This window comes from Hippopotamus amphibius, chromosome 14, assembly GCF_030028045.1.
Source record: "Hippopotamus amphibius kiboko isolate mHipAmp2 chromosome 14, mHipAmp2.hap2, whole genome shotgun sequence".
Lineage (NCBI taxonomy): Eukaryota > Metazoa > Chordata > Mammalia > Artiodactyla > Hippopotamidae > Hippopotamus > Hippopotamus amphibius.
The window spans coordinates 58,772,599-58,786,192 of record NC_080199.1 but is presented as its reverse complement, the minus strand read 5'-3'; the positions used below and the strand labels follow the sequence as shown (position 1 = coordinate 58,786,192).

The 13,594-nt window shown below is 37.0% G+C and overlaps 1 protein-coding gene across 1 annotated transcript in view; it reads left to right on the top strand.

The window, feature by feature from the left end:
* Positions 1 to 11,676, top strand: part of NUFIP1 (nuclear FMR1 interacting protein 1) — a 31,507-nt gene extending 19,831 nt beyond the window's left edge. The window contains exons 8-10 of the mRNA XM_057707858.1: positions 7,027 to 7,143; positions 9,790 to 10,022; positions 11,363 to 11,676. Of these exons, the coding sequence (XP_057563841.1) occupies positions 7,027 to 7,143; positions 9,790 to 10,022; positions 11,363 to 11,479 (467 nt within the window). The 3' untranslated portion in view covers positions 11,480 to 11,676. The remainder of the gene's footprint in view (positions 1 to 7,026; positions 7,144 to 9,789; positions 10,023 to 11,362) is intronic.
* Positions 11,677 to 13,594: the final 1,918 nt, after the last annotated feature.

The window sequence follows — 13,594 nt, the reverse complement described above, 5'->3', positions numbered from 1 at the left end:
TGTTTCAGTGTGTCAATCTGGTGAAACACTAATGAAAAGATGATTATGTCTTGCCTTTATTTAAGCCTGTACCTGTCTAGATCTTCAAGAGACACTTTAGACCTGAGAAACAGTAGTTAAATACCTTTCATCCTCATGGTGGAAAGCAATGGGTCAAATTCTTAGGAGCAGTTAAATGAAAGATATCAAGTAATTTTTGTTTTGGCTTAATGTGGAAACCCTTACCTATTCTCAAGGTCAAAGATGAAAATGTAAGTCTTGAATATAAAAATCCTAAAAATAAGGTATAAATTTATAATATTGTTCTTCAAAGAAATCAAAATACCAACAATCAATTTATGGTAGCTTAATTTTGTAGGAAAGATTCCATTTAAATTTGTGTTATTCTTTAACTAGGATTTCTTCTGGACTTTTATGTTTTCCAAAATCAGTGTTTCACAGTGTTGATTTTTCAACTTTCCACTCCAGGTGTAGCTCCAGAAAACCATATGTAGCATTTTTTCACATGCCCTAAATATTCTCAGCATCTCACCTCTCCAGTTTATCAGTTTTACCTTGTTTGGAGACAGCTTCCTTCACGTGGGCCAGAGCCAGCCAACCTTCGTTCAGATCTGCTTGTGCTTGCTATTCACGTGGTCGGTGGCAGGACAGCATTGTGACAGATGGCCCTATTCATGCTCTGATGTGGCAGTTGACACTTTCCAGCACTAACCTCACTTTAAAAATGAAGATCTCCCCATTTCTTTTATTTTTTGCCCTTTTTTGGGCTTCAAACCTTATTGAGACAGTGCCATTTACATTTAGACAAGATAGTAGTTCTTGAGAATCTCTGTAAACCTCATATCATGTTTAGAAAATCATTGCCTGAGCCCACCTTTCTCTTTGATGGTAGTTAGTAGTATCTGAACCCTCATTAATTGTACAGATGCTTTAAATTGGGAACCGACATTGTTTCAAAAGGAAAGCCTGTCATTTGGAGTCTCTCAACGTATGAGTTTTGAATATCGCCTGTTGTCACTAGATTTCCTTGGTGACACTATGCTGTTGTTTGAATACAGCATGTTCTGTGGCTTTCCTGGCCTGTGGTTTTAACTAGTATTGTCTGAGCTAGAAAGAAAGGAGCTGGTCAGTATTGTGGCCTTGAGCATCACTGACTGAAGTGCCTCAGTGTCCACAAAATAGAAAGGATCCAGTTTGTTAGTCATTCATTATAATGTAAATAAAGCTATTGTCATAGAACACTGGGACATCAGTCTTAACTATGCATCAAATTGAGCTAGATGGCTTCTGTTGTTAGAGATAGATATTAAAGTAAGAAAATAAGCTGGCCTAGCACATCAAAAATCATAAATGCCCGTTGGAAAATATCTATTTTTGAGGTTTGGAAGCTGTAAACCAAGGTTCCCATTTTTTTGGAGTGACTTTCAACATATAGCATTTTCTTTATGAGGCTTAATTTCTAAATCTTCTCGGGGTTACAGCATATAATTGTGCTTTGTTCCATAAAGGTGATAGGAAATAGCAGGGGGAGAGGAGGGTGGCACAAATAAAGAAATAAGTTGTAGAAAGAAGCCAAATGAGAAGCTTTTTCTGGTGTTTAGAGTTGGGCTCAAAGGGCATTTTTTTTTGTTGTTATTTTCATTTCAATAGGAATTTACTGAGGTCCTACATTTTGCTTGCGCAGCCCTATGATTCAGAGAAGTCTTTCCCTGCCTTCAAGAAACTCATAGTCTGGTGATAATGTTAAATTTTTTTTCTTTTTTTGGTCAGTGGGAACGTGATGTGTTTGTATAAGAGAGGTGAGATTTACCCTAAGAAGAGTGTCACTAGTTTTTTGGTTTGGGTTTGGGTTTTTCAGCAGTAAGAGAAATTATCGGAGTTGGTATTTTATAATCCATTTAAAGTTTGATTTTATAATTTTCATTGCTATTATTTTTATACTGGTATTTTTAGTTTAGAGAGAGATGTTCTGGCTGTTTTTATTAAAATGTGAGTGAAGTTTCTTGAGTATTATTTTATCAGCTATGCCTTCAGCATAGCCTTTCCAGGATGGCTGCCTGAAATGCCTACATTAGAAGTGCCAAGTCAATCCGAGAGTCTTTGTGAACAGCCTTCTGTTTTTGAGATGAAAAGTCACCATAGAGGATGTTTTGGTAGTGCCAAAAGGATGATACCCCTTTTAAAGTGTCATGATGTGTGATGGGCCCCCAAAACATAACTGAGGGGGAATGAAATGGCAAAAGTGGTGTTCATTTGTGTGAACTGCTAGCCGTTGTCCTTGGGAAGGCAGTTCAGTGTAGTGAGCTTTGTGACACTCCTAGTAATGAGTACACCAACCACCCAGGTTGTGGTTTAGATGTATGTCTAAAAGTCTTTGCTATTCCTCGCTCCAAGAGGTGGAGCTTAATTTCCCTCCCCTTGAATGTGGGCTGGACGTAGTGACTTGTTTCTAGAAATGGAATAATGAAAGAAAAGAATAGTAACTTTATGGTGGAGATCACCAAGTGATCATGGTTAATCTCCTCAGTAGTAAGTCAGGTTGATATGTACCTCCTAATATGATGTGATAAGCAGGGCACTACCTAAAATCCACAGCCTCAGTCTAATCATCAGAAAATATCAGGCAGACCCAGCTGAGGGATATTCTACAACAACTCACCAGTAGTCTTTAAAACAGTCAAGTTCATGGAAGGCAAGGAATTACGGAGAAAAAGTCACAGATTTGGAGAAGACACAGATCAAGGAGTCATGGTGATTGAATGTGGTGTGATATGGTGGATTGAATCCTAGAACAGAGAAGAAGGACATTCGTGGAAAAGCTAGTGAAATTACAATACAGTCTGTAGTTTAGGTAGTGGTACTATTCCAATGTTAATTTGTGAGCTATGGTAAATGTACTGTGGTTATGTAAGATGTTAATATTAGAAGAAGCTAGGTAAAGGGTATATGGAAATTCTTGTACTTCCTTTACAACACTTGTGTAAATCTAAAATTGTTTGAAAATACAAAGTTTTTGAAAAAATGGGAGGCAGGAGAAGGGGTGATATGTAGGCCAGTTAAAGCTGTGTGGTCCACTTCTTGAACTGAATTGTGAGGAAACACTTTCCTCCAGGTTTTGTTTTCCGATGTTTTCTTTTTCTATTCATTTTCTGATTACAAAAATAATGCAGAAAATGTGAGGGAAAAACTGAAAAACATAAAATAAAAAACACAACCTACTTTCTTATCTTACAGAGACAGCCACTGGTCGTGTTTTCTTTAGATCCTTCAATATTTTTCTCATACACGTGTATGTGATTTTTTAAGAAAAAAGTGGAATCGTTTTATTGAAAAGAAAAGAAAGTGAGCTCTGGGTCCAGGCCGAGCCAGGTTTCTTTTGTGGCACCACCTCAGCACAGCGGTGTCCTTCTGTACCCATTACCTTTCTGCATTTGTCCTTAACTCGTTCATGCAACAGTCTGTTCTTCAAATATTTGTTGAGTACTTGTGTACTGTTCTAGGCTTTGAGGATACGGTACTGAACAGAGCCAAACCCTTTCTCTCCTGTACCTTATGTTCTGCCTGGGGGAGCTACAGTAAATAAACACGGGTGGATATCCATCATGAGGATGATTAAAGCTAAGAAAAAGGATAGAGAATGGCAGTTGGAGAAAGAGGTTTGCTATTTTATATAATCAGCGAAGGCAGCTCTATGATAAAGCGACATTAAGAAATCTGAGTGAAATTAGGGGCTGAGACTCAAGGGGAGAGCTTTCCAAGCAGAGAAAGCAAGAAATGAGAACACCCCATGGTGAGAGCATGCTTTGAGTATTCAGGGAACAGCAGGATTGGAGTGGAGTAAGCCAGGAAGAAAGTGGTGAAGGACCAGATCAAGTAGGGTCTTGTAGACAAGGAAGGACTTGAGACTTTACTGAGAGGTTGAGCAGAGAGATGATGTGATGTGTTAAGGTGGAGAATGGACTGCAGGGGTGAGCAGGTCATATCAGGATGTTCTTTTAGGAGGCTGCTAGAACTGTCCAAGTAAGAAAAGTTGACTTGGGTTAGAGTAGTGAAGTATTGAAGAGGAGTATGATTCTGGATACATTTTCAAAATAGAGCTGACAGTATTTGTTGCTAGATTGGATGTGGTATGTGAGAAAGAGAAGAGTCAAGGGTGATTGCTCGGTTTTGGCGTAACCGTTGAGAAGAGCTGGCGTTTATTGAGATGGAGACTGCTGGCAGGCGTGTTTGGAGGAGAAATCAAGTGCTTGTTTTTGGACATATTAACCTTTGAGATGCATGTTTGATATCTAAGTAGAGATGTTGAACAGTTAGGTTATTCTGAAGTTTAGGGGAAAATTGAAGGCTGGAGGTATACATTTGTGATTTACCGGCATCTAGATAGTACTTTAAGATTTGAGGTAAAATGAGGTCAGAAGAGGAGGAGGAGGAGGCATAAAGAGAAAAGATTGCTGCAGATTGGACCCAGGGACACTCAAGAGTTTTGAAGTTGGTCAGTGAGGAGAATTTAATAGAGAGACTGGGAAATGAGAGCCAAGTGAAAGGGTTCTGGAAGCCAAGTGAAGGAAATGTTTTTAAAAAATAAAACATGATTACAGTTCGCCCTTGAAAAATTCAGGAGGTTAGGGGCAGCAACCCTCCACGTGATAGAAGATTCAAGTATAGGGGCTTCCTCGGTGGCACAGTGGTTGAGAATCCGCCTGCCAATGCAGAGGACACGGGTTTAATCCCTGCTCCAGGAAGATCCCACATGCCGCGGAGCAACTAAGCCCGTGCGCCACAACTATTGAGCCTGCGCTTTAGAGCCCATGAGCCACAACTATTGAGCCCATGTGCTGCAACTACTGAAGCCCATGCACCTAGAGCCCGTGCTCCACAACAAGAGAAGCCACGGCAATGAGGAGCCCGTGCACCACAACGAAGAGTAGCCTCCATTCACCACAACTAAAAGAAAGCCCGTGCACAGCAAAAAAGACCCAACACAGCCAATAAAATAAATAAATAAATAAATAAATTTATATTTTAAAAAGTTCAAGTATAACCTGTAGTATGCCTTCCGGGTAATGCGGTTCCTTTGTATCCACAATTCCAAATCCATGGATTCAACAACTGTAGGTCAGTTTCAATAGTATTTACTATTGAAAAATACCTATGTATAAGTGGATGCGTGAACTTCCAGCCCATACTGTTCAAGGGTCAGTTGTACTGTCAGATGTCGCGAAGTTAAATAAAATGAGCATCAACAAATGACCTCTAGATTTGGCAACACAGAGGAATCCGGTGAACTTGGAAGAAAAACTTTCACTGGTGTGGTGGGCCTGAAAGACAGTTGGAGTAGATTCTGGAGTGTGTCAGACAGCTGTAGGAAATTTCAGGGCTAGATGATTTCCTTGGTGAATTATATAAATAGTTACTTGGGGTTTTGCTGTGAAAGGGAACAGAGAAATGGGCTATAGCTGGAAGATATTTATTAGCATTATTCTTGACCGTATAGACATTTTGGTAGGATGACTTAATTTTAAGAAGAGGACTTTATATATCTGTAGGAGATATTCTAGCCCACTAGTTACGAATTGGGATTTGGAGTTAGATAGCCAGGATTTAAATTTGATAGCCAGCTGTTGTATAGTTGTGTTACCTGAAGGATCACCGAGTTCAAATTCTCTGAATTTTGGTTTCATCACCTGTAGTTAGTAGTGAAGGTTTTACTTCATAAAGATTAAATGAGCTCATGCTTTTAAAGAGCGTTATATAGTCAAATGTACTTTTTGGTGCCCCTCTTTGGATATTAGAAGGAAATACTATACTTTGGCATATCTTCATTCAAACAATGAGATGAGCGGTCTCCATGGTAATATTGTTGCAGATTCTGTTTTATCCACTAGTAATTTATGTATATATTATATACTATGTATTATATATTATATATATTTATAATATATATTATTATATATAATATATATAACTGCATATTTTCCTTTCCCTTTATTAATTCCAGAGAAAAAGTCATAAGTTAGCTTAAAATTGACAAGGAGCAGTTTTTAAAGGGGTGATGCTGGGCAGTGTGGATTGGTGGAGGAGAGAGGATTTAACTTCATCCACCAGAAAGTGGTAATTCCATACTCACCTAAAAGTATACTCCTGTTTCCTACTGGCATGTTTTGGTTTCCTTTAGACTGACTTGGTAAACGTTAAATACTGTCTTGAAACATTTTATATTGGCTGTGGGTTGAGCTGGTTCATTACACAGACAAGTTACTTATTGTCTTCATTCTTCAGTCAGGCATTACTGACTTGTTTGGAATAGATGTAATACATTTTGAGAGCTGCCAAAAATGAATGTAATAGGTGGTGTCCTGGGGCTACAACTAGGCTTGCTGGGCTCCGATCAAACACTGCCTTTGGCAGGCTCTTAGTACTTGCTGAATTCTCATACTTGGCTTGTTTACTTAAGTTCTTAGAAGTTCTAAATAATAAAAATTTGGGGCAGATTCAGTTCAGTGTAACTCATTGTGTCTTTAGCTATAGAATGGTTTGAAATATTATTTGTGCCCTCTAAACCAGTCTTAAAAACAACAGAAAGAGTGGATAGTTTATATTTTATTTATTCTAAGTCTAATTTTCAGAGTCCATGATCCTAATCCAGTAAATTTATGGCCTTCCTGCTACCTTAATAAAATTAATTAATAGCATAAATAAAATAATTAATAACAAAGACTGTGTGATTAATTTAGAGAAGGCCCAAGTTCCATAACCCATGTAGCGTGGTAAGAAACTCAGTTGTACATAGCTTGCATTTGCCCCTCTGTTTTCTCTTTGCGGCGGATAGCTTCTCTGACCATAAAGCTTTAAACCAAGGGGAAAGTTTTCGAATCCCCTGGATTTCATTTTTGGGAAGATTGAGGACATGATAGAAATTACCTTCTTTTCACTAACACATGATGGAGTAGGGGGCTGTCAGCTTTCTTTTTTATGGTGGTGGATATTTTTGGTATACATTTTTACTCTTAGATCTTTCTATTTCAGAGTCTGATAGAGAGGAGAAACCGCAAAGTGCTGTCATACCCAAGGAAGTGACTCCAGCCCTGTGCTCCCTAATGAGCAGCTATGGCAGCCTCTCGGGGTCAGACAGTGAGCCAGAAGGTAAGTCGTGGCCTCAGTTGTTACCGTTAGGCTTGTTTTGTTTCGCTGCTTTTTGCCTTTGATGTGCACCGTGTGTCAGTAGCACCCTTTCATGTGTATGTATCTGAGGGCAGGATGTGTCATGCACATTCTTTATTTGATCCTCAGATGCCTTTTTCATTTGATTCAGAAGTTAACATGGGATGAAGGGAAGTGAGAGAAATGGGAAAATGTGTTGCTTCTCTAGGAGTAAAGGGCAAAAATAATATAGTGGAAGGATAGGAAGGGGAAGAGATAATATCCACTAATGAAAACAAAGAAAATTCTAAAAGATAGAGCAAAGAATGTTAATTACTTCTCTCTACTCTCAAGAACCCTTGTCTTAACATGTTTTTTGCACCTTTAGTAGGTGGAGAGAGGTCCTTTGTGACAAAGAGGATAATAAAATTCCTTACCTGTATGTGGGGCGTTGCCCTTTATAGAGCACATTTACCTAAATTATCTCATTTGGAAAACACAGTAACCCTATACTTGTGTTGCATTAGCCTGTGTATTTTAAAGGTTGAGAGACACAGAATCCTTTTGATAGTCTTTCTAAGAAGTTAAGGTTGTTTAGGATACATGTCTTATCTTTGAAGGTGATGATAAACCAGCTCAGTCACCAGCATCTCTCTTAGGGCCACCTAAAGAGCTGCAAGTAGGCTTGGCCATTTGGCGGTTCTTAACCCAAAGTTCCTATCAATAGTCCAGCATTTTTGTTTAGTGAATAAGCATGTGTCCTATTGTGCCTTGTTCCTGGCTCTGCGTGGTCATTTTATCTAGGCTTCACCAACCATGAGAGAGTTCACGAGTGTGTATCTCAGATGTATAATCACAGTAGGGGCTATGCTGAAGAGTAGAGGGTCTTAAAAGTGAATATGTAGCGTGAAGGGAAGGTTTGAATGCAATTGGATGAAGATGGCAGGACTTTTAATGTTGGCTAGGCTAGAGAAAATCAATGTTTGTGTGGTTGAAAGATGTTGAAGAAGGAAGAGTTGGGCTTTAATATGAAAGTTAAGGTTTCGGCCTATCTATAACATAGGAATTTTTTTTCTCCTTTTTTCCTTTTACTGTGGTAGCTGGTTAAAAGCTAGTTGAATTTTGAAATCTGAACTATGTTGGCTTTATCAGAGTATTCCTTAACAGATGGTTGCCTCCTCTTATTATTATTCTTTTAATCTTAAGAAAGACAGTATTTATTTCTTTACTCTTGTTTCCAGTACACTGATATGAAGTTATTCTTTAAACACATATTACATTTCCTGCTTATCATTTGTATTTATGACAGGCGATAGCAAAGAAAGTTATTACCAGATTACTGAATCCCATAAAAACAAGCTGTATTAATGCTTTCTTCTCTCACTCCTCAGATAAGACATTTTATACTCGTGTCTTCATTTTGAGGCTGCCACTATTTTTTAAATTAGAAGGAAGAAAGGAAACTGGAAGGGATCTTTGAGGTTTCAGCCCTCCACTTTATAGACCCTTAAGCTTCAAGAGGATAGGTTCGCAAAGCTGATGTAAAGCCTAGGCTTAGGGACATAAAAGTCCAAAGAAGCCAACTGTATTGCCTTCCGTTACAGTCTTTCTCTGTGTGGCTTTTGCTGTCTTCCTGCACAGTAATGCATAGCTTTTCTTATCCAATACACAATAGAAGATGTTACTCTATTAAAAGAGATAGTTGATTTTATATGAATTCATTTTGACTAATTGTCTGAAATATCCTGCCTTAAGGAAAAAGTCCTTGCTTCACATTCCTAAGCCTTAAGAATTATTTTATGTAATTTGAATTCAGCTTTATTCAGCCATCCAGGTCACTAGCAAATTTCTAGCTTTCAGGGTTAATTCTGGGCTATAGGATAGGGTAGGATATTGACACAGAGGGACTTTGAAATAAATAAACCAAGGAAATAAAGGGAGCCTTCTCTGAACCATGAAATAGTATCTAGAAGGCTGCTTATTTAAGTGGGTTTTAAATGGTTCTAAGTGTGACACAGAGACACGAAGTGAACAAATGATGTTGAAAAAGTAGTGCTGATAGACTTGCTCAGTGTTGCCACAAACCTTCAATTTGTACACTACACTGTATCTATGAAGAGCATTAAATCAAAGTGCAGTAAAATGAGGTATTCCTATAATGTAAGAATTTTATAGCAATATACTTAGATTTTCCCCTTCCCTTCCTTTGTGCTATTGTTATCTTAGATTTTAGTTCTACAGATGTTATAAAGCCCACATACATTGTTATTATTTTTGCTTTAAATAGTCAATTATCCTTAAAGATTTTTTCAAATGAGAGAAAAGGTCTTTTGTATTTATCCACATATTGACTTTCTGGCACTCTTCATTCCTTTGTGTAGATCCAAGTTTCCATCTGGTATTATTTCTTTCATAGAGATCACTTTCTGTAGCTCTTTATGGCAGTCTCCTCAATTATTGGCAGTCGTAGCTCCCAGTTTGAAAAATTTTGTGTAATACATTGTACATGCTCAGTTTTAATTAATAAGTAGCCAATATTATGGCTGGGGAAGGGGATTATTATGGGGGTTTTTTTGTTGTTATTTTTGGAACTTTTGCCTGTTTTTTAATTTGTTTTTTATTTTTGTGTTTATTTTTCATCACATTTAGAGGCTCCCATCAAGACTGAAGCAGACGTTCTGGCAGAAGACCAGGTTCTTCATAGCAATACTCCAAAGAAACCAAGTCAAGATGTTAAAGCAACTGTTAGAAATTCCTCAGAAGCCAAATATGAGAGCCAAAAGAAAAGTTTTAAAAACACAAATCCTAAGAGGAAAAAGAATTATCGCAACCATCAAACATTATTTGAACCAAGAACACACCATCCATATCTCCTGGAAATGGTGAGTGATTTCTCTTTATATTATGATCTTCGTGTTCTTCTTGTGTCTTGAAGATAAAGCTGCTGGGCTTGTGTGTGTGTGTGCGTGTGTGTTTTAAGGTTACCAGGACATGCTCCTTAAAGAGTGATCTATGTATCTTAATTCTGAGGCTGCATTTAGAATATAGCTGATATTCGGTAAATGTGGAATAATTACAGTTTTCAAAACTGCTTAAAATAAAAGAATCTAGGTTTAAGTGGTTGGTAAAGAAATAAGTATTGAAGTTTACTTACCTTTTTAAAGTTTTCCTACTGAAAGCACAGTTAAATACAATACAGGGGGAAGGGAGAGAAAGGGTTTTATATGTTTGTTTTGTGCATTATTGGATTTATTCTCAGCATGATTTATGCTCAAAATTTTATGATCTTTCTACAAATAAAGAAGCAATGCCTCTTTTGATTCTAAGAAATGGACATGAAACTGTTCAAAGATCCAACACTTTCATGTCTAAGAGTGAGAGAAATACTCTGAAATTTTTAGTGGAATTGTAAAACTATCTGTTGACATTCTGTGCAAAGTCTGATTTTGCCTGGTCAGATAAGTGTTTCTGCTATAGCTGAAGTGTTTTGGGACTACACTGTATGACATGCTACATGTAGACACAGTGGCTTCTTAATAAAATTGATCTGTAATATACTATTTTGTAAATTTTGGTGCAAAGTAAAGTAAATTGCATTTTTGCAAATGTTTACCTTGTAAGTGGTATATTAAATCATCTTTCTACTGAATGTTCCTGTGTGGGTGTTTCTGAACTACATTAATGGCCTCAGAAATAAAATGAGTAGTTACATTATTGTTTTTGGCGAATCACATGTAATTCCTTGGTTATGTATTCTAGATACCAGGGATTTTCAGCTTTCTTTCAGTTACAGTAAGCAGAAAAATGAGAAGTTCTGCAAGACTGGGAATGTTGGGATTTTTTAGCTGCTAGTTTCGTTATTACTATGTTTACTATAGCTCCTTACCAGTTTCTCTACTGTTTATAGATTTGGGTTTGAGAGGATCCTGTTTGACATGATTTTTAGATTTAAAGAATTTTAGAGTCTTAAAGCTAATTTTCCTGTCCCTTGCTTGGTACTCCTAGAGAGGACCTCAAATGTGAACTTTTGTGCTTAAAGCTAGATAGTTTTGGTTAAAAGGAAATATTCTTGCATTGCTTTTTAGTAAAATAATTAGTAAATATAATACACATCTTTATTGTTCTGTGTTCTTTATATAGAGAGGACACACATGATATTTTAGATGGTGTTTCTTGGATGTATTTTATTTACCAGCTAATCTTTTTATTTATCATTTTTTAGCTTTTAGCTCCGGACATTCGACATGAAAGAAACGTGATTTTGCAGTGTGTTCGGTACATCATCAAAAAAGACTTTTTTGGACTTAATACTGCTGCTGCGAAAGCTAAAGCTGAATAGGTGTCTGGTGTTTTAGCACACATATCTGAAGTGTGTAAAATAGTAACATCCTCAAGTTTGTGGAGGAAAACTTTTTTTTTGTAAAAAAAAAAAACAAACTGGATTAATTATTAAGCCTCATGAACTATTATGTAGGATTTTCAAGTCTTACCTTTGACTCTATACAAATAAATACATAACTGATTTTTGAGACTGTGTATTGTTGGGGTCATACGTAATATTTGCTGGCAGAATTCTGCATTGTATCTATTGCTGTCGTGTAAGGAAGTCTGCCCTTGGGCCAGTTAAAAATTGAAGATAGTGGTTTAGTAGTAAAGAAAAAAACTTAAAAATTTTTTAATTCGGCTGAGCAGAGCTGTAGGTTGGGGAGAGAAATACAGTCATTTTGTTTTTAATATGGGAGAGGAAGAGTCATTCTTTAACTGTAACAAAGGGGGATATTTTAAAAAATAAACCAGAGCAAATTAATACAATGAGAAGGTCTTGAAATTTAAATGTTCACTGTTTATTTCAAAGGACATGTTGAATTCACCTATTGGCACTTAAGTAGCTCAAATATTGATCATTTGAAATATTACAGATGTGGCCTCTGTGTGTGTTTCAGTTCAGTTGAAGTGCTTCTTTTTGGTATGGTTCAGAATTGGACCTTTTAAAAAACTTTTTCCTGTGAAAAAGTATGTATAGTACTTGATGAGGTTCAATTAATTTCTTTTGGCATAAACAGTAGTTTGTGAAATAATGTTACCTGAGGTTTAAATAATTAAAATTTGTCCTATAAGGATAGTAAGTGAACCTTTTAGAAATGTTTTAAATAAACAGCTACTAAGATCTTTTTATCTCCGTTAATACCACAGGTTCTGGTCTTAGGTTCTGGTCATTTGTGCTAGCTAGTGCTGGAGCTCTACTCTTTTGACATACAGCCAGAGGAGCTAGATTTTTATCAGTCTCTTGTTGAGATTGGAAAATTTATCTGACATTGTGATTATTGAAATCCATGAATCTTGCCTTCAAGAAATAAGGCAAGGAAGCTGATAGCAGCTCTTGCCTTCTTGCTCTTCTGCATTTGTGAGGTCCCATCCTGAATCCTGCAACACCAGGCACATAACCCCGTGACATCACAGACCTGAGATTAATATTCATGTTGAGGTCAGTGTTTCCCAACCTAGTAACCACCATAGACCTTTGTATTCTGTTTTACTCTATTCCTCCAGTGAGCTCCATATTTTGGAAAATTGTCCAGTTCATTAATTAATTCAATTCGTGTAATACTTTAATGGAGTAAAGATAGAAAAACGAGTAAGGCCTTGCATTATTCAAAGATGTGACTCTTAACCCAATTCATCTCATCAGGGTGGATGAAGTAACCAATGTTACAAACTAATTTAATATTCAAATTTTGACTAGTCTGCAGTTTTATCACAAGTTAGCATGCAAATTCCGTGGGCTTTAAATATATAAATGATTCTGACTCCTAGGCTACTTTCAAAGAACCACTCTATCTGCAGGGGTGTTGACAATTACTGCTTTAAGGTGTATTGTGCAAAGTTTTATTTTCAGTCTTTCTTGTTTTCTAATAAGTGTATTTAAGACTGAAAATGCTCCTCTGAGTACTGCCTTGGCTGTGTCTGAGAGTCTTAAGCTGTGGTGACTGTTACTATTTATTTCTAGCGGGTAATTTCAGATTCAACTGCCTTTATGTTTAACCCGGGAATTAAGTGTGTTTAAAATTTCCAAGCAGATAGAGTATAACCTGTATGGTTTCTACTTTGTGGAATGCATGGTCAATATTTGTAAGTATTCTATGAGTTCTGTGGGGAGACGGTGCCTTGCCTGCTCTGTATTGAATTTAACCTGTTAATTGTCAGACCTTCTACACTCTTATTGTTCATTTAATGAACTGATTTCTGAGATGTGAAAGCATTATGTGACTGTTGGTGAGTTGTACCTTTTATAACTGAGATATTCTTTTTTGTCCTTTAATACCTTCTGCATTGGCTTCTATTTTCTCTAATTAATGTAGTCAAAACAGCTTGGGGGGAGTTCATTCTCAGAGTCTCTGGGGAATTTAATCTAGTCATATTAATTGAAATTGTTGAAATGTTTGGACTGTTCCTG